The sequence below is a fragment of the Passer montanus genome, unplaced genomic scaffold (assembly GCF_014805655.1).
Source record: "Passer montanus isolate IOZ18808 unplaced genomic scaffold, ASM1480565v1 scaffold29, whole genome shotgun sequence".
Lineage (NCBI taxonomy): Eukaryota > Metazoa > Chordata > Aves > Passeriformes > Passeridae > Passer > Passer montanus.
In genome coordinates this window covers 8,110,427-8,132,887 of record NW_024367596.1, presented here as the reverse complement: position 1 = coordinate 8,132,887, position 22,461 = coordinate 8,110,427, and the positions used below count along the sequence as shown (strand labels likewise).

General features: G+C 43.1%; 1 protein-coding gene across 1 annotated transcript; it reads right to left on the bottom strand.

Moving 5' to 3' along the window:
• Positions 1 to 1,604: 1,604 nt before the first annotated feature.
• SENP5 (SUMO specific peptidase 5) lies at positions 1,605 to 21,773 on the bottom strand. The gene is made up of 10 exons (XM_039713736.1): positions 21,567 to 21,773; positions 14,596 to 16,166; positions 11,397 to 11,502; positions 11,100 to 11,247; positions 10,443 to 10,490; positions 8,473 to 8,550; positions 5,057 to 5,194; positions 3,290 to 3,373; positions 1,846 to 1,896; positions 1,605 to 1,755 (listed from the first exon to the last, which is right to left on the bottom strand). The coding sequence occupies exons 2-10, from the start codon at positions 15,545 to 15,547 to the stop codon at positions 1,645 to 1,647; spliced, it is 1,716 nt and encodes a 571-aa protein (XP_039569670.1). The 5' UTR covers positions 15,548 to 16,166; positions 21,567 to 21,773; the 3' UTR covers positions 1,605 to 1,644.
• Between the last annotated feature and the right edge of the window lie 688 nt (positions 21,774 to 22,461).

Sequence of the window (22,461 nt, the reverse complement as noted above, 5' to 3'; positions counted from 1 at the left end):
AAGCCAGTCCTTGCCAGCTGCCAACAAGGGGAAGTGGGAACACGCAAGAATACTGCAGGAACTCCTTCTCCAGCACAGCAGTGTGCACGTGCTTCACTTCCTGGCCTGGCTGTGCTTGGCACTCCCTCCCTTCTCCCTCCCGTCATCTAGGAGGGATTTGCACCTGGCTTAGCTCAAGTCTGAATTAATTTGCAAGACAGGGAACTCAAAGAGGTTTTCCTCCATCAGAAGCCAGGGCTATGGATGGACACAAAGTGAAGCTGTGCAGCAGATGATGCTTAGCAATGAAAATACTTTTCCTCTGGGCTCATTCCTGTATCTGGCAGAAAAACACAGCAAAGACATTTGCCGGTGCAGCAGTGCCAGACAACAATCTCTTCAAACAGAAGTAGCTCTCTTCAGCAAGGAGCACATCACAGTTTAAAGTCCCAGGTGAAAGCCCAGCAGATCCACCACTCTCACCCACCCTTTGCCAGCACAACAGCCCTGTGAAGTGCAGGGCTGGGCTCGTGGGTTCCCACCCCTCTGGAGCGGGATGAAATCACCTCGCTGTGCTTGCACTGCACCCACCACAAGGGCTGCAACTCCCACCCAGACCCATCGGTGCCACTGGACACAGACAAAAAAAAAAACAAAAACAGGGATGTTCGAGACAATCAAACAGCAGACGCAGCAGAAATGAATTAATTTACATTTGAACAAAAGCAAAAAGCCAATGGGAGATTAAAGACAACAAGCTTTGAAGACAGGGCTGAAGGGAGAAATGGTACATTTTCACTGCATATTGTGGATCTGAGAAATTACTCAAAGCCATCTGAGATGTAAACAGTTACTGCCAAGGAGTTTATCTTGCTATCTAGGCTGTGACTCTTCAGGGCCAGCTTTATAATTCCCCTTAATACACACATCATGGAGACTTCTGCAGCATCTAGGAACTTACCATCTATCTGACTGACTGAACACTTCTGTACTTTCTCTTACACAGACAAGTGCTGAAGCTTTATTTGTGCAAAGACTGCTTTTTGTCTATAGGGACAGGCTGATAATGACAGCCAGAAAAATGCTAACAGAACAAACTTTATTAGCAACTTGGACTATTTGAAAAAGGGGTCTTCACAAATTAAAGCTGTAGATGAGTTTAGCCACCCTAAAATGTGGTATCCAGTATTACACAGCCACAACAGGGACAATGGAACTATCAAATACATTCTAGCTGTTCTTTTTATGGCATTGATTTTTTTTTGATACATTCAAAGCATTATTGCATCAGAAAACATATCATGCATCTTTATTTTTCCAGACAAATTCACCTGTATTTGTCATTTCTAGCTACACCTCAAAGGTGCCCCAAATCTACTGTTTCATGGTTTTAGTTGCATGCTTTGCCTATATGCATGCTGAAATAATAAATATTAAATACAGGAAAGAACATAAGAGAACCAAACTGACATTAGGAATAATCTATGGCAGCTCTGTTATGTTCTGCCAGTTAAAGAACTTTGCAAAAGATTGAGGTAACAACAGTGGCCACACCACTCAGCTGAGAATCGCTCAAAATTCATGGAAATTTTCAGAAATTCAAGTACACAAACACCAGCTGCAACTTGTCAGAAATGCCAGAGAAATTAGGTTGGCTGCATTTTATTAGTCTATTAGCTGGCGTTCACACAGCTCCTTGTAAATCCTTTTTCTCACTCGGGGCATATCTTCCTGGGAGAACTGAAAAGGCTGGTCTAAGGCGAGGCACTTGCAGTACTGGGGAAAAGGAAAAGGTTTGGTTGAAAAAAAGGACATTTACTACATCAACAATGTAGGCCACTGATTTTTACATAAGAATACTCTTACCTGGAGCACAAAAACCCCACAGTCACTGTCATTTTTCTGTTGTGGAATGCACTGAAAGGAAAAGAAACAACCGGAGACAAGTCAGATCTTTATCCTTTTACTTAGTTAGATCCTTTCTTTAACTCCTGCTTAATGTCCAAAAGCAGATTCAGCATAAGGATCAGTTGTCTCATGCTCACAGAGAGCTGTTCTGAAGCACCGGAAACTGGAGCTGTAATTACTTGTTCTCATCCCAAAGTTTGCAAGGTGACACTCAACACCTTGTTAGAATAACACCTAATATTTAGAAAAATATATAGTGTAGGACAGAAAATAAATTACAGTCTTTCTTTCAAGTTTATTTTCTTTTAGTGACCTACACAGAACAGCTTCTCAATTAGTTTAAATAAATGTTTGTACAGCATTATCTACTTTACACAGGACAAAACTATATCAGCAAAGTCACACAGGCCTAGAGGAAGATTACTCTCAGCATCCATGGTACGAGCAGTGGCTTTCCTCCCCCAGCCACACCAAAGGGTTTCAAAGAACATGACAAATGGTTCATCACTAGGCAACAGGACTGAGCAAGGCAGTCTCAAATGATAACTTTCAACCTTCATTATTTCCTCAAACATGCTCAATTTTGATATGCAGAGCTAAAAAGTTCCAATCACTAGTGCTATTATGTCTCTGGCACTTGAAAAGGCAAAGTAATTGTTTTTTCTCAACTCCCAGATCTTCTGCCTCACAGAATGCAGGAGGATGAACTGACTGCACAGGTTGTGCATGAGTGCAGAGAAGAATCATTTTATCATTGTATCAGCATCTAAAAATAAATCTGTGCAAGGAGGGAGCTGTTGGAAGTACGTCTAGTGTGCAATGACCTGTTTTATATCTTTGGAGCCATTATGGGATGGCTACACAAATTACATATTCCCTCATTTACACTACACACAAGTTATTCCCTTTTACTGTTGCCAGACTTTGTTTACTTGTGATCAAACGCAATGTGCCACAAACAGCCCTGGAGACCAAAGCCCTCTATCCATAGCAAACATAAAATATCAGCAGTAGCAACAGCAGCCTGTTCCCTCCCTCACCAAAGCCCATCCATTCAGAACAGCCCTTTCAGGGGAAGGGGGGCAGCTGAGTGTCCTGCTCAGTCAGTCCTTGACCTTGTGTCAATTTGGACACCAGGTGCAGGTTTTGCTGTGCACACATTTAATTGTCCAGAGAATGGCTCAGATCACCAAGCCACTTGCAGAAAGTGCTAAAGCCCTGGTGGGAGCTGAATGACCAACAGAGCTGGAATTACCATGTGCAACTACCTGCCTCTCTCCCTCTCTCCTCCATGTGGGCAGCATAAACTCATTTAGTACTTGTACAAATATATGAATTTAGAAGCAGTTTCATGAAATCTCCCACAAAGTCAGACCCCAGGGCTCAAAGTGCTGTCATTTACCTTTGTCACAGCAGTCTGCCAACCCTGAAGGAACTCGGGGCGATTCTTCTCTTTTGCTTCAGTCAGCAAATACTTTCGAATGTTCTTTTAAGAAGAAAGGAAAAAAAGCAACATTATTCACCCACTAAAGAACAGGAGAGAAACACTGACTGCTTGGTTGGCATCCTTTTGACAATGAGGACAAATTTCATGTGAGCATTAGGAGCTGAGCTAAAATCTAGAGGTAAAGGAATGAACTCTGGTGGGTGCTGTGCCTTCTACCATCAAGGCTCATTTTAGTCTATCAAGGGGAGCTCTAACACCCCTCAGCTACACTGTACCCTGCTCTACTTCATACCAGACTAGCTGTGGCACCCAGGCACAAGGTCGGAGTACTCCCAGACATGCAGAGAAAAACAGAGCAGCCTGGCATGTGTTCTTTCCTGGCTTAGTGGCTGACACCAAGGCCCTTCAATACATTCAATACAGCCACATTTTCCTGCTGGAATCTCAATACAAAATGTTCGAGTTCTGCAGCTAATCAACAAAGCTCCAGGGAGAGTTTTAGTGACATACAGGAAAAAAAATAGGCTGACACAAGCGAAGAGAAGGAAGCAAGATAAATGAGACTATGGTCTTGGGTTAAGCAAATCCTACTTCTCTGTAAACAGGCTGGGAATTTACAGCACAATTTAAACACTGCAGCACACAAATATTCACCTTAGTGTGTGGATCACAGTGAATTTTGGGGTATTGCTCCCTCCTACCCCTAGAACAGGCAGAAATAAAATTTCCTCATGTCTGTGAGACATTTGGGTGAAATGCCTTGCCTGGAATGGGATGGGAGAGATCAGGTTGCAAGGCTGCAGGAGAGACCGTAGGGCTGCTGAGAGGGATGGCTGGTTCATGCTGCACGTTCACAAGCTAGAGAGCATGAGATCTCTTGCTCCCAGGACAAACATTAGCTTCATCCTCAGCAAATGCCAGCAGGCATACTATCTTCATTCAGAAGTCCTAGCTGGGAACTCTCCTGGGTACAATAATTACTACTCTTCTGTAAGCCAACAACTACACACAGTTAAAAGTAGAGGGCTGCTGCATCAAGCAAGCAATTAAGTTGACAAAATTAGCTTTTGTAAGAGGGTCATTACAATTTGCTAAGCCCAGCAAAAATTTCCTGGCTGTTCTTTATCAGGAAGACTGATAATTTAACCCCAGTGTTCAGGTTGCAGCCCTGAAAGGTTGCTGGGTTCTAACCAGAGGCAAACACCCTGTTTCAATGCAGGACAAGGAAAAAGGCAACACACTGTTAATAGCACAGTAACACATAAACCCCACTGGGCAACACTGCAGCATCTTCAGTCCTGTGCTCTCACCCAGGCAACCTATCCCCTAAAGGACCACAATTTATCATTTATCCTAAACACAAGTCCCTTAACAGATGAAAGAAATGCCCTCACTCTCCTTGGGGTTCTTCTCTTCCCCATGGCATTGGTCTTTGAGCTCTTGCTTTTTGTGGGAGTGCCAAGTCAGAGTCACCAAAGCTGTGCTGATTACACGGTCAGGCTAATTGGGCAATAGGCAGCCTGACCTCAGCTCCCAGCTCTGGTGTGACCCTCGAGCTCTGTGCTTCAGACTCCTCAGCAGGACAGGCTGATTCTCATTTCATACACAGCAAGACAATGACAGACATGCCACATTTAAAGTTTATGGCTGAACAGAAACAAAGGGGGAGTGTTTCCTTTAAGAAAACAGTTCAGACTTTGCAGACACAGCTGTCAGTCTTACCTCTACACAAAACTTAAAATGAATGCCTTGGGAATCATAAAATGAAATAATTCGACTGGGGATGTTCACAGTAATGAGGGACCAGTGGACTTCCAGGTGAATAGGAATTAACAAGAGAGTCTTCTTAAACAAGTCCACCTGGCAAAAAGAACAACATACATTACAGAGAGTTCCACAGGCAGAATACAGCAAAGCAAGAGATTAATTGTATTCCAGATTTCCTGTCTATCACTCCACAACTGAAATCTTCTTTTGCCCCCTCCACTCGTTCACCACATTCCTCATGTTTACCTAATACACAACTTACTAGCAGGCACAGGAATACAGTTACAGTTCAGAAAGGGGCTGAGGAACCTTGTACAGTATCAGAATTAATAACTACTGTATTTGTGACAAAATCCTGCTCATGCTGCAGCACACCATCTGTGTTGAAGTGGGATTTCTTAGGTAATGATGGCAATACAACTGAACCCCAGTTTAGGTTAGCTCTTCATCTCTTCAGTAATGATACTTGTCCAGTGTGAGCACCACTCATTTCTATCAGAGCTGCTGATAGAAATGAGTAGGTGACAGACTTTGGGGCTGTTGATGAGAAGCTCAACACAACACAGCAGTGTGCACTCACAGCCCATTCACAGCCCAGAAAGCCACCTGCATGCTGGGCTGCATCACAAGCAGTGAGGCCAGCAGGTCAGGGAGGACTGTGCCCTTCTACTGCTCTCACAGGAGAGCACACCTCAAGAGCTGTGTCCAGCTCTGTGGCCCCATATGTAAGAAGGAGGTGGACCTGTTGGAGCAGGTCCAGACAAAACCAAAAAGATGTCCAGAGGCCTTGGTACCGCTGCCATGAGGACAGACTGACAGCTTGGGGCTGTCCAGCCTTGGGGCTGTCCCCGTAGAGACTTTATAGCACCTTCTAGTACCTAAAGGGCTACACCAAAGCTGGAGATTGGCTTTGGACAAGGGCATGGAGTGACAGGACAAGAGGGAATGGCTTTAAACTGACATAGGACAGGTTTAGATTAGATGGAAGAAAGAAATTCTTCCCTGTGAGGGTTGAGACACAGGCACAGGTTGCCCAGAGAAGCTGTGGCTGCCCTATCCCTGGAAGTGTTCAAGGCCAGGCTGAATGGGATAGTGGAAGGTGCCCATGGCAGAGGGGCAGAACTGGTTAATCTGTAAGGTCTCTTCCAACCCAAACCATTCCATGATTCTATGAAGAGGCTGTAATTACAAACACCCCACAAAACCAGCAAGTTTGCAGTTTGACCCCTTCTGCTCTAACAGAGGCTCTGGGACATGCCAGAGGAAAGCAGAGGAGTGCAGGATGCTGTGGTGAACAGAAGAAAGGAGGGCAAGAAGGCAGAGCAGATTCATCCTTTCTCAAAGCTAGCTCTGTAGCAGATGTACTGTGGTCACAGGCAAGCAAACAAGGGAAGAGGTCTTGAAGTACAGAACAAGCAGATCAGATGCAACACCCCCAGTGTCTGTATGGCAGATGAGCCCTTATGCTTTTGGAGCCCAGCCAAGCCAGGGCCTTTCATGATCTTCCTTCTCCCAGCTCCTCTTGAAAGAAGTGTCTAATTACTGGGGTTTTGGTGGCACAGTCCAGAAAATAAGCAAAAATAGAATCCTGAACTAAATGAACTCATCCTGTGGGAAGATTTCTAAGCTTTTTTCCTGTTTTTTTAAGCACTGTGCAATTTGAACAGTACATAATTGCAACACTACTGGCAAGGGCAGGTCTTTTGTAGGAAAGAAAAGTCTATTTCTTGAGTAACAATAGGAAGTCGAAGTGACAAAAAGGTGTGGGCATTCACAGCAGTTATCAGCCGAGCCTGGCTCACAACAGTCCTTTGATTGTGACAAGCATCGACCCTGCTCCCACCTGCAGAAACTGCTTCCTGACCAGATTACAGCACATTCACTGCAACCAATCCACCACTCTTGGAGAGCAGCACAGGGATATCAGCCAGCAGCAAGCTGAGACCACAACGGAAAACTGGACTAAGAGAAATGAACTACATCTTCTGTGATGTCCAGCAACAGCAGAGCCACACAAAACTCAAGGGTCCTCATGTGGCCCTAGCTGTGGAATTACTGCAGGTGTGCAATCCTGCAGCAGAAAAGCAGAAACAGGGGGCCAAAAGTGTGTATTTAGTTACAAATTGATGTACAGGAAGAGTGGTGGCAACCCAGATTCACTTCACCATGAGAGCAGAGTCAGCTCTGGGTCACAACAGTGAATCAGGAAGGTCACTGTGATGGGTGATCAAAAGGGACAGACACTAACAGGAGCTCTGAAACCACTGCAGCCAGAGCCAGCACAGGATATTCTGTATCCCAGGAGAAAACATTTACAAAACATGGTGCAATACTCTGGTGTATTTAAAGAGCAGAAACAAATTCCCCTTAATTGCACACTGCAGGATGAAGGAAATCCTTCCCATAGAAACTGCTTAATTCTCATTCTTGCTTGAGAGATTCTTTAGGAATTTATGTGTAAATATCTAAAAATTGTCCTGTCTCATTAGGTACCTCTCAGCAGCAACAACAATACAGATCCTGCTTCTAGAATCTACCTTAATTTTGGGGGTTTTTATAAAATTTGGGTTGCTGGAGAAAAGGAACGTTTAAAAAATAATATGTGGGAATATTAAGCACTGATATTCCATCTCTCTTTAAAGAGATTTTTAATAAATTATATGAATAGATTTTATATTTGGATAATGAGTTCATCTCTAGCATTTCACAGATGTGTGCTATTTAAGTACTTCTGCAGAAAGATCATACATTCAAACACGGCCTTTGATTAGTCTTGCCTCATCTCCCATATTAGAAAGGACAAATGTTCATAGAAAAAAAAAGAAAAAAGAGAGTATTTCTTTTTGCATTAGCTATCCCTGAAAATATCACACCCATGATCTGGTGTGGGTTCTGGAAAGCAAGGTGAGTTCTGTTCTTGTCAAGAGAAAACAGTCTGGCTTATTAACCATGGGTCTCTTTTTTGCTTTCTAGTACCTGGCATGTGTTACTTGGAGTAACAATTTGATTTTGTCAAAGAATACCAGGCTGAGATAAAAGGAAGAAGCAGAATTAAGTCTGCTCTCCTGTAGATTAGTGTACCTGGCACTGTCAGGAGCAGTAAGAGACATTTCTTGCAGTTAAATTAACAACTTGCATGAACATATACAAAGAGATAACCTCCCACTGAAGATTTAGCCATTCCAAGTACAACATACCCGTACTAACTTGAATAGTGCCACACTACTATTTTCATCAAGCCCTTCCCACTTTGTACAGCTCCTTTGCTAACCCATCCTTTGCAAATAAAACACTGTAACCCAGCTTCCAGTTAGTGGAAGTGGAGCCCAGCCCAGCAGAACCCAGCACTGATGACACCATGTTAAAGGTACCTTTTTAGTCCATCGTTTTACCCCATTATATCCTTTGGTTACGAGCTGTCTATGAAAAAAGCTGTTAAAGAAATGAACCTAAAAAGAGAGAGAGAGAGGAGCAATGAGCACAGAAATTTTCATGCACAGTCATTCCCCTTCCCCCAGGATAATTTATACAAAACAAGTTGTAATGAGGCAATATTTAATGTAGGTTTAGAAACAGAACCCCAGTAGGGACAAACAGAGGCTTTGCCAAGCCTCAACTCTTACTGTTCTTCAGCAAGCTAATAAAATAAGCCTCATTTCCCTATAATATATCATGTGAGCCACTGCACCATTTATATTTACATTTTTGTATCTCCAGGCATATCATGTTTGATTTTTTTGTTGGGAACAGACTTAGGAGAAAAACACCAGGACAATGAGTTAGTTTTTGTTGTTCTTTACAGGGATCAAGGAAGAGAACACTGGACTGGAAAAGCAGGGGTGGTGAAGAAGGGAGTAACTTCTGGCTTTAGTTGCTGGAAGCTGAGACTCAGAAAAAGAAAATTGATCAAAACAGTTATGAGATTTAGTCCAACAACATTGTCTTTGGCATTCAACTCTTACGACATGAACAATATTCTGCTATTGAGAAGTATTTTTAAGGTATGACTGATCCATTTGGTAAGTGAAAACTGACATTTAGGACAAAAAAAATGTATGCTTATGCAAAGAAAAAAATTAGCTCTGAGTTAACACTATTATTCCCTGTGCTTAGCTTCTCACAATTATACTAACAGATTAATACAAACAGAAATCTGCAACATCTGTTTTTAATAATTCTGCTAGTATAGAGGTGGTAGAAGGCTTGAGCTGTTACTTGAAAAAAAAAGTTAGAAAATTCAGCATCTGAGAACACAGTCTAATAGCCATTAGCTATGCCAACAGACTTCAAAACCACATTCTGAGGTACCAGCACAAAATCTCCCATGAGGATTTCAATTATGCACTAGGAAGAAAAAGCAGACACAAGCAAACAGATACAATCTCCAATACCCCTAGCCTAGCACACTCAGGAAATACAGAGAATACTAATGAAGAATCACCATCACCTCCAATCAAAGCAACAACGCTATTTCTTCAGAGCTTGAAGATTTAAGAGTTACATTGTGCAGAGCTCATCTAAGAATGGCTTTGTTTGGTTCTTCCTTTGTGGTCTCACCTGAAAACTGTTCTGTCCCTAAACAGATGGGTTTTTATAATTGTCACTGCTGCAAATTTAGTCACAAAATGGGGGGGGGGGTTGTTATCTTGATTACTTTTTTTTGCTTTCTTTCTCTCAATTGTCACCAACAGTCAGGCACTGCAGTTGCAAAGCTGTAAGCATTCTGAGGAGGATGCACAAAACAGAGTCCTGCAGAGTCAATACTGCCAAGGAACCAAGCAGCTCCACACAAATTCACATTCACCAGGCAGGCAGCTGACACAGCTTGAGCTGTTACAGCCCCCACAGCTACGAGGTGGGCGGGAGGGTGAGTGCAAGCAGCACATGTGCATGGTTCAGATGCTAACACTCAAGGTTTGTCATCTCAGCAGAAATCCATCTTCATCAGAAATTTCAGCTGAAACACCAGGCTGGTGAGCAAAGGCATGAATTCAGCACTTTAGAAGCAGATAAGCTGGAAACAGAAACCTCTGGGGAAGTAAGGAGAGTGGGATGGACCAAAACAGGGCACCTGTCCTCTACAGGTACATCACTGACATCAGGCTACCACAGAGACCACCTGCAGGGCTAATACAGTCAGCTCCTGAAACAGGAGCAACAGCACTGAAAAGGGAAAAGGAAAGGTAGAAAATTTGAGCAGCACACAGCAACAAATTATAATAGAACCAACTCAGGCCATCATTGAGTTGAATCCTGATTCTATACCTGACGTGTGCAAAGTTTCACCCTCCCCTCTCCATCTCTCATTAGGTACATTTGTGTAATAACAAAACCCCCTCACCTTTTCAGGGACTGCATCCATTACGAGTTCTCCATACATGTTAATTATCTGGAAGAGTCAGTAAATAGTTAAATACATCACAATTTTTTAAGACCCAAATTCACAAGTGCCCATAAAACATAGGCCCCTACCCATTTAAACCAGCAATATGGAGACTTAAGAGCCACATTGTCTGAAGGACAAGCACTCTGTAACTAATAGTGGTCATTCTGGAGAGAGACTGTAACTGGCTGCTTGAAGTCTGCCTCAATCTTAAATGCAGTTTAATTCAATTTAAATCTACTGGTGCATGCCCTGGGCTCTGCAGCCTTCCTGGTTTTTTGGCTGTGGGCCACAGTTTGCTGTTTCACTCTGTAATTCTTGTAATCTGCTCAAGCTTGGGATGGGGAAAGTTACTAAAACCTGTATGAGTAGCCACTATTTCATCAAAATAGTCCAACATCATTTCTTCAAAAGGACACAGTCTAATTGTGACACCTCCCAGCTTCCAGCCTTACTGCACCTGTCACTGTAAAAGATGCCCACCACTCCTTTTACTTGTGAAGTGTAAAGTAAGGACAGCCCACCTGTAATGTCAGCAGAAGGTGCACAACTGGTATTCTAATATCAATGGCTAAAAAGGGTTAGGGAAGCACATAAACACCAAGCATCTCTGACCTGGTCATTCAGCCAGTTCTGGCCTTCCAATGTAGCCAAATCATCCATATCTAGCATGTGCTTATTATAGAAGACCCGGAAGCTGCAAGTGGAGGTTTTTGGATGTTTTTCCCGATACTTCATGATTTCCCTGGTGATAAAAGGTTTTCTAAAACAGGATTGAAAAGGTAGAGAATAATCAAGTCAAGGTCATGTCAAATGGATTCTGTTCTGCTAGTTGTTAGATGTAGAGCATGCAGTAGCAATGCAAGTGATTTTTGTTTTTTACCAGGTGTACGATGTGATACTGCTACACACCTATGGGAGAAATCTTCATTAAAGACTTCTTTTAATCTTCCCATGACATCTTTTTCACAGAGTGGTACTAAACTGCCATATTTCTTCATAACTTCATCTAGGAATCCTTTAAATATACCAGAAAAATTAAAGTGCAAACATATAAAAAGCTTCTGAGTTCACCAATCCAATAAAGCTCTCAGTTCTTACAGGTACCAGCAGCAGTCATTCTGCACCCAACCAACATGCAGCACCACCACACATGGCAAGTACACATTTAAGAAAACTAAGCTCAAATCGGCAACATAAAATAAAAGCGGGGGTAGGGGAAGAAGGACAAGAATAAAAATGCATGAATTTGATCACTCAGCTTCACAGGAAAAGATCACCCCCTCTTCTTGCCATACACATACATATACAGCAACCTAATTATACCAGTGCTAGAGAAGAATCCATCCCCTTCCCTGCTTCAATTAGCATTTTAAATCATTTTACTGCAACGTGAAAAGCCATCAGTTCCTGCAACAGGTTTCATTGAAAAGCCAGTATCCTGTCCTTATGTCAGGCAGAATGACTCTCCTCAAATGCAGGCAGCTGGAGCTGGCAGTGTTTGCAGCCTGCTCAGTTCCGCCGCCGCACCACAGCGAACGGAAAAGACGCCACACAAACTCCCAGCAAGTTTAACTCCTTTACCCTTGTATCCTAGGGATGGCATTTAAGGTGACACAGACAGCCATGTCAGTCTGTCGCTGCCCAGGAAAACACTGAGCAACCACACCAGAAAAAGACATTAACTTGGAAATAATCAAGAGATGAATGCTGGAAGAATTGAAAAACCTAGGAAATAGACTTTTTTCTTCCTCAAACACAAGACTGGAACACTGGAGATATAAATTCCACACAAGCATCCAAAACCACTCTGAGAACGAAAGAGAATGGAGAACAGGATTTCAACACTTGCTAGTAAACAAGAGAAAAAAGACCAAGTTGTCCAGCTCTCTGAAAATGAATTTTCAGATGCAGCAGAAAACATGTGTTCTGTGTACAGAAAGCTGGTGTGTACAGAAAGCTGGCTCTGAGATCAGAGTCCAGGAAAATTGCATTAATCCAAAGTCCAGGACTCTTCTGAGGCTGGGGTGTGATGGCAGAGCATCACTGGATAGCGCATTGAGTGCTTACCAAGGCTTTGAGAACATTTCCTGGAAACTTTCAAGATCAGGATAGGAAAAAGCAAGATGAGAGAAACACTGGACAGGAAAAGTGCCAGAACAGCAGTAAGAATAAAAACCGAAGGAGAGAGACCAAGAAAAAACCCAAAACACAATGAGCTGAGAATAGCAATGAAGATATAACAAGAAGTGTGACAGCAGGAAGGGTGGAAGGACTAAAGAACAAGATCAAACCACAATGAAGCATTCTTCATGGGAAAAGAACCTTCCTGCAACTCTGCCACACTTTTGCCTAACAACTTTTATCCCTCACATCTCAGTACACTGTGACAGGGAAGATGTTTCTCTCTCTGGCTAGAAGTCTAGCTAGACAATGCATGGGGCTTATGAGTGTACCTTATTCTGTTTTAATATGTAAAAATTTTAAAGGCTTTTTATTAATGCACAGAGGAAGGACTGTTCTTGTCATTACAACTAAAGAGCAGCAGAGTTCCAGACCTCCAGCACTACTGACCTCACTAGGACTGGTGTAACTCAAGGAAGAGAATACAAAGTTCAGTTCTGGGGCAAAATCAGATACCCATCATGAACAGGATTTACCATGGGGCTGTTTGATACCTAATAGCACTTCTGAATGCACTAAGCATTGCAGCCCATTAAAGTCTGAGTTCAGCTGCTGCAGAGAAATTCAAAACCCAAGAGCAGCCCTAACACTTGCACCTCCTTCATGTTTCTACCCCAGGAACTCTTGCCAGGTCAGCGCTATCTTTTAGGGTGCAGTTAATTATTAACAACACTCCTAAACACACAAGAACTCCTACAACTAAAATTCTTCTTTACAGCTTTTCAGCCAAGAAAACTCAGAAGTACTGTACTGTCAGACCACAAAACTTTAACCTTTGCCACCCTCATACAACCTTGGCTCCTGCCTGTTCTAGAAGGACTACATCTCTTTTTCTGATGGACAAACTTCAAAACTCCATTGCAGAAGTGGTCCCTTCACTGGGTTACCAGAGTTTCTCTCAGTTTCTCACACAGCATCTGGTCCTTGCTGTATCACATAAAGCCAGTCACAGAGGTACACACCCTACACTAACTTACAGATATGGAGGTGGAGAGCTAACTCATCTCTCGAGGTTCACTGTCTCCTTCCTCACATTTTGCTTTAGAGAAATCAATTGCAAAATTGAAGGACAAACAGGTAGGCAAAAAAATCAGAGCACGTCAAACTTCAAACAATTCCTTTAACACTCATTGACAACAGCTTAAAGTTTATGGGACTCTAAAAAGCCAATTTCTCCAAAGGAAGTTATCAGAACATCTCTGAAGTTACACTGATGGTACAAGATGGCAAAACGTGTTAGCTTACTGCTCCTTACTCTGTGTGTAAAAAGCTGCTACACATAAATAAGACACCAATTACTATTTTTATCATGCTTCTCTTTAGAGAGACTATCGAATACTGCATGCTCAGCATAGCACAAAAAACCCCAAAGCCTTTATGCTGAACCTTTGCTAAGACAAGTCTTTAAAAAATATTGTCTCATAGGATTCATTAAGCTTATTCTGTGAACAACTGGAGAGAAAACTAAGGGACAATGAACAGTATTTCGCTATTAAAACTTAAGTTTAAGTGATTTAGTGAGCAAAAGAGAGTATAAGGGCAGAAGGAACCATTAGAATACCTTGGATTTTCAAAAACCAAATTAAGAATAACAATTGTCAACCAGTTAAAAACCTGAACCTTTTGATTCCACATGATAAGACATTTAAAATTTCTATCAACAATTTCCTGCAGATTCAAATTAAACTACATTGTATTCTCTAAAACAAAATAATCTTAAAATAGCTTGTCAGATAAACATTCATTTGTCCCTCCATGCAGCTCTCCTCTTTGCAGCCTCATTTAATCAAATTTTATGCTAAGTGACCTTTACAATTCAGAGTAAGAAAGCATTTTTATAAAGGAATTAACACAATATGTAAACTCCACAATACACGCAGCAGTTTTCAGGGACTCCTGGATGCCCTAAGGTATTTAAAAGTTATACCACAAAGCCACGTTGCCAACTGCTCATCAGCCACCCGGGAAGTTTTCTGACTGCTCCTTTTGCCTCCCTTCCGAGATCCTGATTTCAGTCCTGTGCTTTCTGGTGAAGGCTCCTCCATAGGACTTTTACAGTAAGGGTGATCTAGTAATTTTGAACTAAAAATGTCCAAGTTTACGGAGCCTTCTACTTCCATCTGGCTAGAGCTGTCCTCATTCTGTGTCAGCTCCATGGATAAAGGTCCATTCGCAAAATTATCACTGACATCAGAATCCTGCAAAGAGGACTGCAACAGTGTCATTCCATCTACACCCACAACCTCCTTGGATTCTGCACCACCTTGATCTGAAACAGCGATTTCTTTTCCTGTCACAGAGATGACAATGTCAGAGCAATGATCCTCTGCAAGAGCCCCATTCGTCTCCACCTGGTGCAAGGTTTCTGCCTCTGGAGAAGCTCTAACATGCAGTTCTGGTGGGGCAGCATCCACACTGCCACCCTGCCCTCCGGATTCTGGATCCTCAGAGCATGGCTCAGGGGACACATCCTGCGTGTGGCAGATCTCAGGTGCACATATTTCATTCTCCGCTCCTAAAGATCTGGGTGTATTATTGTTCATATCTGATAAGCTGTACCGCTTCCAAAGACGCTTACTTTTAGATTTCCAGGAGGAAAAGAAATTACACAATCCACCTTCAAAATCCTGCTGAAGCGTTTCCTGATGGTCCCTTGTAACTTTCTGCACCCACCTTCGCTTGATTTTTCTTAATTTGCAAGTCTTGCCTCTTGCTCGAAGTTTCGGGGATTTTATGATTCTATACCGAAACCTAACCATAGAAAGTTTCTTATGCATCATAAATAAAAATCTCTTTTTTACAGTATGATGGTTAAATTTGGACCTCTTTAGAGCTGTCAAGGGGCCACAAGTTCCATTCCACTCCCTTTGCAACAGCATTTCCTTTTATAGTTGTTTAAAACTACCAGGACTGTGTTGCCCTCATTATTGCTCTCCTCCACGCTATATACAAAACCACCTTTCTTTAGAGGTAAGGCAGCACCTTCCAGCGAGCCACATGAGACATAATGGATATGGCCAGAGATGCTATTGAGAACAGCAACAGTTTCAAATTCTTCATTCAAGGGATCTTCACTCTGAAAGGATTCATTGTTGAGTTTCCTTACTGCTTCTCCAGATGAGCTTTCAGCTTTGTGATAGGGACGGGATCTTTTTGCTCTCAATAGTTTTGTAAGGAAAGCTGTATAATTCAACAGTAGGTTTTGGACAAGTTTCTGCATTTAGAAGCACATCAGGAGCCCACCTGCTTTGGAGCTCAAGTGTCTTCCTGCTGCACTGCAGTATTCTGTACAGTTTGTTGTGAGTTAAGCTCGCAAATAGCTGGGCACTCTGTCTTTTCTTCTAAGTTAGGAAAACTTGCTTTTTGAAGCAGTATTTCCCAAGCTTCCCAAAACCATTGGTCCATCTTCCAGACTGGGCCAGCAGCTGACTTCTTTGCCAAAGCAAATGTCTTCTACGGCTTTTCATTTTTCTGCTTCATGATGATCTTCAAAAACAGCTGAAAGAAAAAAGGAAATTAATTCAGAGTTATCTGGACTGTAACATAATAGCAAAATACTAAGGTACATCCCTCAGGCCACATGTCTAACTAAAATTCCACCCCTCCTCCATTCACAACCCCACATTCCCGAAGACATTTTCACTTCCACCAAAAGGAAAAACAAGTAATAGTTGCAGTGGTTCGGTGTGTAAACAGGCTTTGTTCACTTACCTTCCCTAGAGGTAGAGCAATAAACAGGTAATTCCCACCCATCCCATGCTCCCCATATGTAATTCATGACTCTCCAGCCTGAGGTTAAACCTCTCTCACTGCCTACGCCTAGGGCAAGCACAGTTAACCAGTTTGCCGCAAAAGGCTCTTGAAAAACAAAACTCTGAAGTCCAAGTTATCAACAAGTGTGTGCAGGTACCCCACACCATCAGCACTGTACAAAGGAGCCCTTACTCTTGTGCAATAAACGTGAGCAGCCTCTGAGAACACTTCACAAGCTCACACGGTTTTCCTTTAAAGGAACAGCAAAACACAAACACCCACAGAAATTTTGATTCTCTGACTAGATAAAGAATGACACAGTTTACTCCTGAAGTAATTGCTCTGTATTTACAGCTACACCTCACTCGTATGACACCACCGCTATCAGCTTCTGTAATCAGTGTTTATCTTTGCATTAACAAAGCAGTACCAATGCGGCACAGCAGCTAATCATCTTAAAAAACTCCCTTCCCCATTAAAAAACCGGCATCTCAAAGTGTTCAGTAAGGATATATCTGAGATTACACAAGCGTGTAACGCCTGCATACTAATATCTGTTTGTCCTGTAATATGTTTATCTTCACTACATAGCTAAAAATATTAATTAGAAATTAGAAGAATCCAGAAAGGGGAAGGCAAAAGCTGCACACACAACATAGGATGCTTCATGCAAATTGCCCCAGCCTCACTATGTACATCTCATTCTGTATTTTGCAAGTTTGTATTTTTCTCAAGTTCAGAAAAGGACTTTGTCCAGCCCGTCTATTCTGACTTACAGACTATTATAGCAAGCTTTGCCTTAGCTATGTCTGTCCTAATCATTACACATAAGCATGTGTAGCTCAAAATAAAGGAGTCTATAAATAAACATAAAACATTAACAATTGGACTTTTAAGGAAGCATGAATGACACCTGCAAAAACCAGGTATTCAAAGCCTGACTTAAGCTCTTCTGCATTTTTCTCTCTACTCATCTTAGACACAAACAGCAGTTGGGATTTTTTTTTGTTTGTTTGTTTTTGGTTTTGTGGAGGAGTGGGAGGGGAGTGGAAACGAAGAGAGGACAAAGAATGTAATTTATCACTTGGGTAAGATATTCCCATCACACAGAAAACTGTCCAGAATTCACTGGACCTACAATGGAGAAAGAAACCCGGCTACCTCCACTGACAGAGAGCACAGCTTAACAGTATAAAAGCACTGCAACAGGGCCTGGCTCTTTTGTAACCCTCTATTACTCACCACACAACAGAGTTATCAGAAAAATCAGGACATAACATCTCATCACACCAATTTTCTTGTACTCGCTCGTCTAGCACTTCCATATTTCTCTACCCTAGATGCAATTTACCCCTGCTTTTCCACCACAAACTCTTATGTGTCTGTCTATTGCGTGCAGCACCTACAAAACATTCCTTGAGTGGCTCCAGTAAACATCAGCCAAACCACAGGCTTGCTAGGACAGCTTATTCCAGACACATTTCATCCAGGTAAAACAAACAAACCCAGGCAAATCTCAACATTCTCAGCAGAGCCCCATACACAAGGGGCTTCTGCCAACAAGGCGAGTGTTGAGCATTCCAAGGAGAGCACGGCAGATGAAGGCAAGGGTTTGATCTTCTCAGGCTCTGCAATAGGTACCACATACCTTACAGCTTTTAAGAACACTCCTGAACAATTTGGAGTCACCACTTTTCTCCTTGCTCTCTGACAGCCAAACCCAACAGCTTCCACAGACACTGCCTCAGACACAGGAAAAGGCTCTCTGAATGGCCATGGATTACTCAGGAGCTGAAATTCCTACAGCTGCCACTGCTCTACCCACAGGAGACTGAACTCATGGTCATAGCAGGAAAAACACTGCATCAGATTCTAGCAAAGGTAAGTTCTGGGAACAAAAAGGACCCAAGGCAAACCTGAATGGAGACAAGAATGATGCCACAGTTTCAACATAATAGCAACAGCAATGGAAATAGATCATTTGCTCATTGGTGTCATGAAATCCAGCTCCTTAAAACTGCAACAAGGGAAGATGTTAGGAAAGCTACTCTACCTACCTGTTCTTCTGTTTAATTTTTAATTTAGACCATTAAAAATGTTTTAATTATAACTTACAGAATTAAAAAATATTTCATGTTTGTTTGTGAAGTCCACACCAATTTTTCCACATTGTACCACTTTTCTGTACAAAAAGTTCCTCCTTAAAGTGTAAATAAAGTTTGAGTAAGCCATTTAATCCAAGCAAAGTTTTCTTGCCCTCCCCTCTCCCTTTCAAACATGATCAGTTTTGAGTCTGGATACTCTTAAATTAAAGGCCTCCAAAGAACAGTTAATCCCAGACCGAGGAGCTAAAGCAGTTCACTTTTCTAACAGCAGTGTTACTCAGAGTGACAAAAGATAATCCATATGCAAATACTTAATTCAAGATGCTGCTTGAAGAACTTACTTTCTACCAGTGCTACAGGAGTATCACTGGCTTCACTTGGCACTATAAACCAGAAAGACAAGAGGGCAACTTAGAAGTGCACCGCTAGAAAAGGAACTGAAGTGAGCAATGTAAACCAAAAATAAAGCAAGCACTGCCCGAAATTTAAGAACCTGAAGAGAAAGTGAAATATGCCCCATTCCTTAACAGAGATTAAAAATCTCTGAACTGAGGAATTTGTACCACTAAGAGAGTGGTTTGGCTAGTCAGTGGAGGTAGCCAGGTTTCTGTGCTGTGTGACTGCACAGGGATGCTGTCAGTACTACACCAGAAACCTCAAACTCAAAAAGCCCAAAGACCAAAAGTGAAAGAAATTTACCGTAACTCACCCCTTTAGCTGTGTTTGACATGCCATCTGCAAATGGTTAAATATTAAAAGGCACAATCTCTTTTGCACTGGATGAAGACAACCCCAGACTGTTACACCTCTATATTAATGGCAGATTCTGATTATAGATTTGCTTTATACTGAAATTTAAAAAAAAAATGTTTGGGAACCAGTCAGTTTTCAGAATGCTTATCCCAAGAGCTCTGGTAAGACACGAGCAAATGCAACTGTAGCAACTTGACATCAAGCACTGTACACTTGCATGGGAATGGAAGAACATGAGGCCCTCCATCCTTTATGAGTAACAAATTCAGTGCACACAGCTATTTTCCTTAGATCAATCAGCAGATCACTCCATTTGCAACTTACATGGCTGAAACTTGCATCACCTTCAGTGAAGTTGAACACTGTAAAAAGATACTTTACATTCATCTTTCACCCATTATAAGCCTCTTAGTTTAACCACTCATTAGTCCTTGGCAGTCCTATTTATTTTTGACAGTTTTACAGACCCCAGGTTTTAACTGAAAAGCACATAAATGGGGAAAGCAATCCCAGCAAATGCTGCTGACAGAACGCCACCAAAGGTTTCTAGCTGACACCTAAGTGTCAGACCACAGAAACCTTTTGTCCACACAAGTGCAGAACAAACCCACAGTACTGCAGAAGAGCTCTCCTTCCTGCTTAGATCAGCACAAGCCATCTAGGGCTGTGTCAGCACGCCCAGTGGGTCAAGAGACACATGGAAATTCTTCTGTTAAAGAAGCTTGTTCCTAAGACCATCAGTAATGTAAATAACGTGAACAGCTGTGAGAGCGTGGCCTTGTGCAGGCAGGAGTAACTCACGCATCACCTGCTCCCGTGGGAGGCAGCTCCTACAACACCCAGAGCTCAGCCTTTCCCAGTGGAGGTCTGGGCAGCTCCCAAGGACAGGTGGCAAGGAGGAAAGAGAAAGCCAGCCTGAGACTATGGTGTGCAGCTGAGATATGCTGTGCAAGAAGATGCCCTCCCTCCCCCAAGCAGGATCCAAAATTGGAAAGAGACAGAGGAAGCTGGAGAAGGGTGTCTCTCTTCAAACCACCACGTGGCCAGAGCTAAGCTGATAAGGTCAGGAAGTCTGAAATGACTCAATTAGCACATACAAAAGCAGACTCACAGCACTGGCAACCATCCCCTCTTCTCTTTCTTTTCTGACCAGCACAGTTCTGCGAACTGTTAAGCAAACATTTTGTCCCAGAGGTGAAGCAAGCCCTAGAGAAAGGCACTTTGACACAACATAACTCATTAGCACAAGACCATACAGAAATAGCCAAAGTCCGAAGTTACTGACTCAGAGGAACACAGCAGGACATGCAGCTGGTGACCTCATGGTCACACTGCAAAGTTTCAACTCCTACTGTTACCACGGACTCTTCCCTCATCCAGCACTTCTGGGAACTCATAGTCTCACCTAGCTGGCTGTATACACAACTACTGGGTTTATTTCTGGCAAGGTGATAGAATTTACTTACAGAAACATCCTCCTTTAGGCTAAACTATATTAATGGAGCTGTATATATCAGATAACAGAACTTTTAAGAGACATACTGTCACAAATCAGAGATGGACATTTTCTAGATTAAAGAACACAATAAGGATATTTACATTTTTCAATCTTCAGCCTTTAGATTGATTTTAATGAAATGTGACTCAAGGTCTGTCCCTTCCTTCCTGAACACCTCTGCAATGCAGAAGCACGGAAGTAGCTGAAACAAAGTCCATCAAATTTTGCTGTCCAAGGTCTGTGAAGGGAACAGAAACTCGTATTTCATCTGAGTTCCTTGAATGTGTCTGAGGTCAAGGGTCTTCCTGATGCTTTCTGAAGGCCTTCCTTAAGAGAGAGTGTATTTCTACAAGTATTAGACACATTTTCCTGCAGCTTTTGAAAAATACTTCTCTTCTTGTGTTAACAATATGAAAAGATAAGATGAGGGTATTACCAAAATCAATCCATGTCTCTTCTGAGCTGGAAGTCTGGGCTAGAATAAGTGGAGTTTGGAAATGGTAGAGCAGGCTAGTTAAACACAGCCTTTAGCTGAGGAACACATTCTCTGCTGTGCCTGTCCCGTGGCTGCTGCTGCTGAGCTCCCTGTCCCAACCGGCCAGCACGGCTTGGAAGGGCTGACAGAGGGGAGAGCAAAGAGTACTGGAGAAGATCAGCGCTGTGTCTACGCTGCGGAGAGACTGGGAACTCGGGGAGAAGACAACCTGGGGGCAGAGCAGTGGGGTCGAGAGCCCGATGATGGAGAAACAAAGCTCTTGCAACATCTGAAAATTCCATTCTACAGCTTACCAACCCCATCAGCGCCACAACTCTCCCAGCACGTAGTCAGGGACAGCCTCCCCGTGCGTGCCCGGATTCCCCCGGCTCCCGCAGGCCCGGTCTCAGCCCCTGGCAGCCCCCGGACAGCCGGGCGGGCAGGGCAGGGCAGGGCAGGAGGCCGGAGCGCAGGGAGGGCCGGAAGGCAGCGCAGCCACACGCGGCGCCCCGCGGCCGCCTTCTGCCCGCGCTCTCTGGCAGCGCTCGCCGGGCGCGCGTGGGGCGTGTGGGCTGCGAAGCCGAGGGTGGCACCGGCCCTCCCCGGTGCGCTGGTCCTGCCGGGGCCGCCGCTGTGCCCGGGAACGGCCGCGGAAATGAGACACTTGAAAAATGCCAACCCGACTTTTTAAAATAAAGCGTTAATTAATATCACGGTCTGTGGAAGTGCTTCTCAAAAACCCAGTTTACAAAATAAGAAACTCAACAACCTGACCTTTTAATATAAGCCATTAATTAGTATCTCGATACATGGAAGTGCTGCTAAAAATCCCCAAATTAAAAAGTTCTTCTGTTAACGCTGGCCCCAGCAGTCTGGCAAAGCTGCTTCTCCCACGAGGCAGGGCTTGTTTTTCCGTGTGCTGTCATGTTTGGGTCATCCAGCATCTCTAGCCCAGGTGCCCTGCCTGCAGCCGGGGAAGAAGGTACAGGCCAGCTCGGCTTCTGTGCTGCGTTGCACAGAGACATCATGGAAATGGGAAGTGCTCCAAAACCATTGCATTTTTGTTGCTGGGTGGAGAAAGGTTACGCTTCCTCTCTCACTCAGTAGCCTCTATGAGGAGAAGCTGAAAGAATCTCTCCAAATAAAAGAAACCAGTGAAGCAGGGATGATTGGGAAACAGCCATGTTGCATGGTTTTCTGCTATGGCTT

Coding starts and splice junctions, on each gene's coding strand:
- SENP5 (XM_039713736.1), bottom strand. CDS start 15,547: ATGCTGTTGCAAAGGGAGTGGAATGGAACTTGTGGCCCCTTGACAGCT. Junction 11,503..14,595: donor GTTGGCAACGTGGCTTTGTG/GTATAACTTTTA, acceptor GTATATTTAAAG/GATTCCTAGATGAAGTTATG. Junction 1,756..1,845: donor GTGGGGTTTTTGTGCTCCAG/GTAAGAGTATTC, acceptor CCTTTTCCCCAG/TACTGCAAGTGCCTCGCCTT.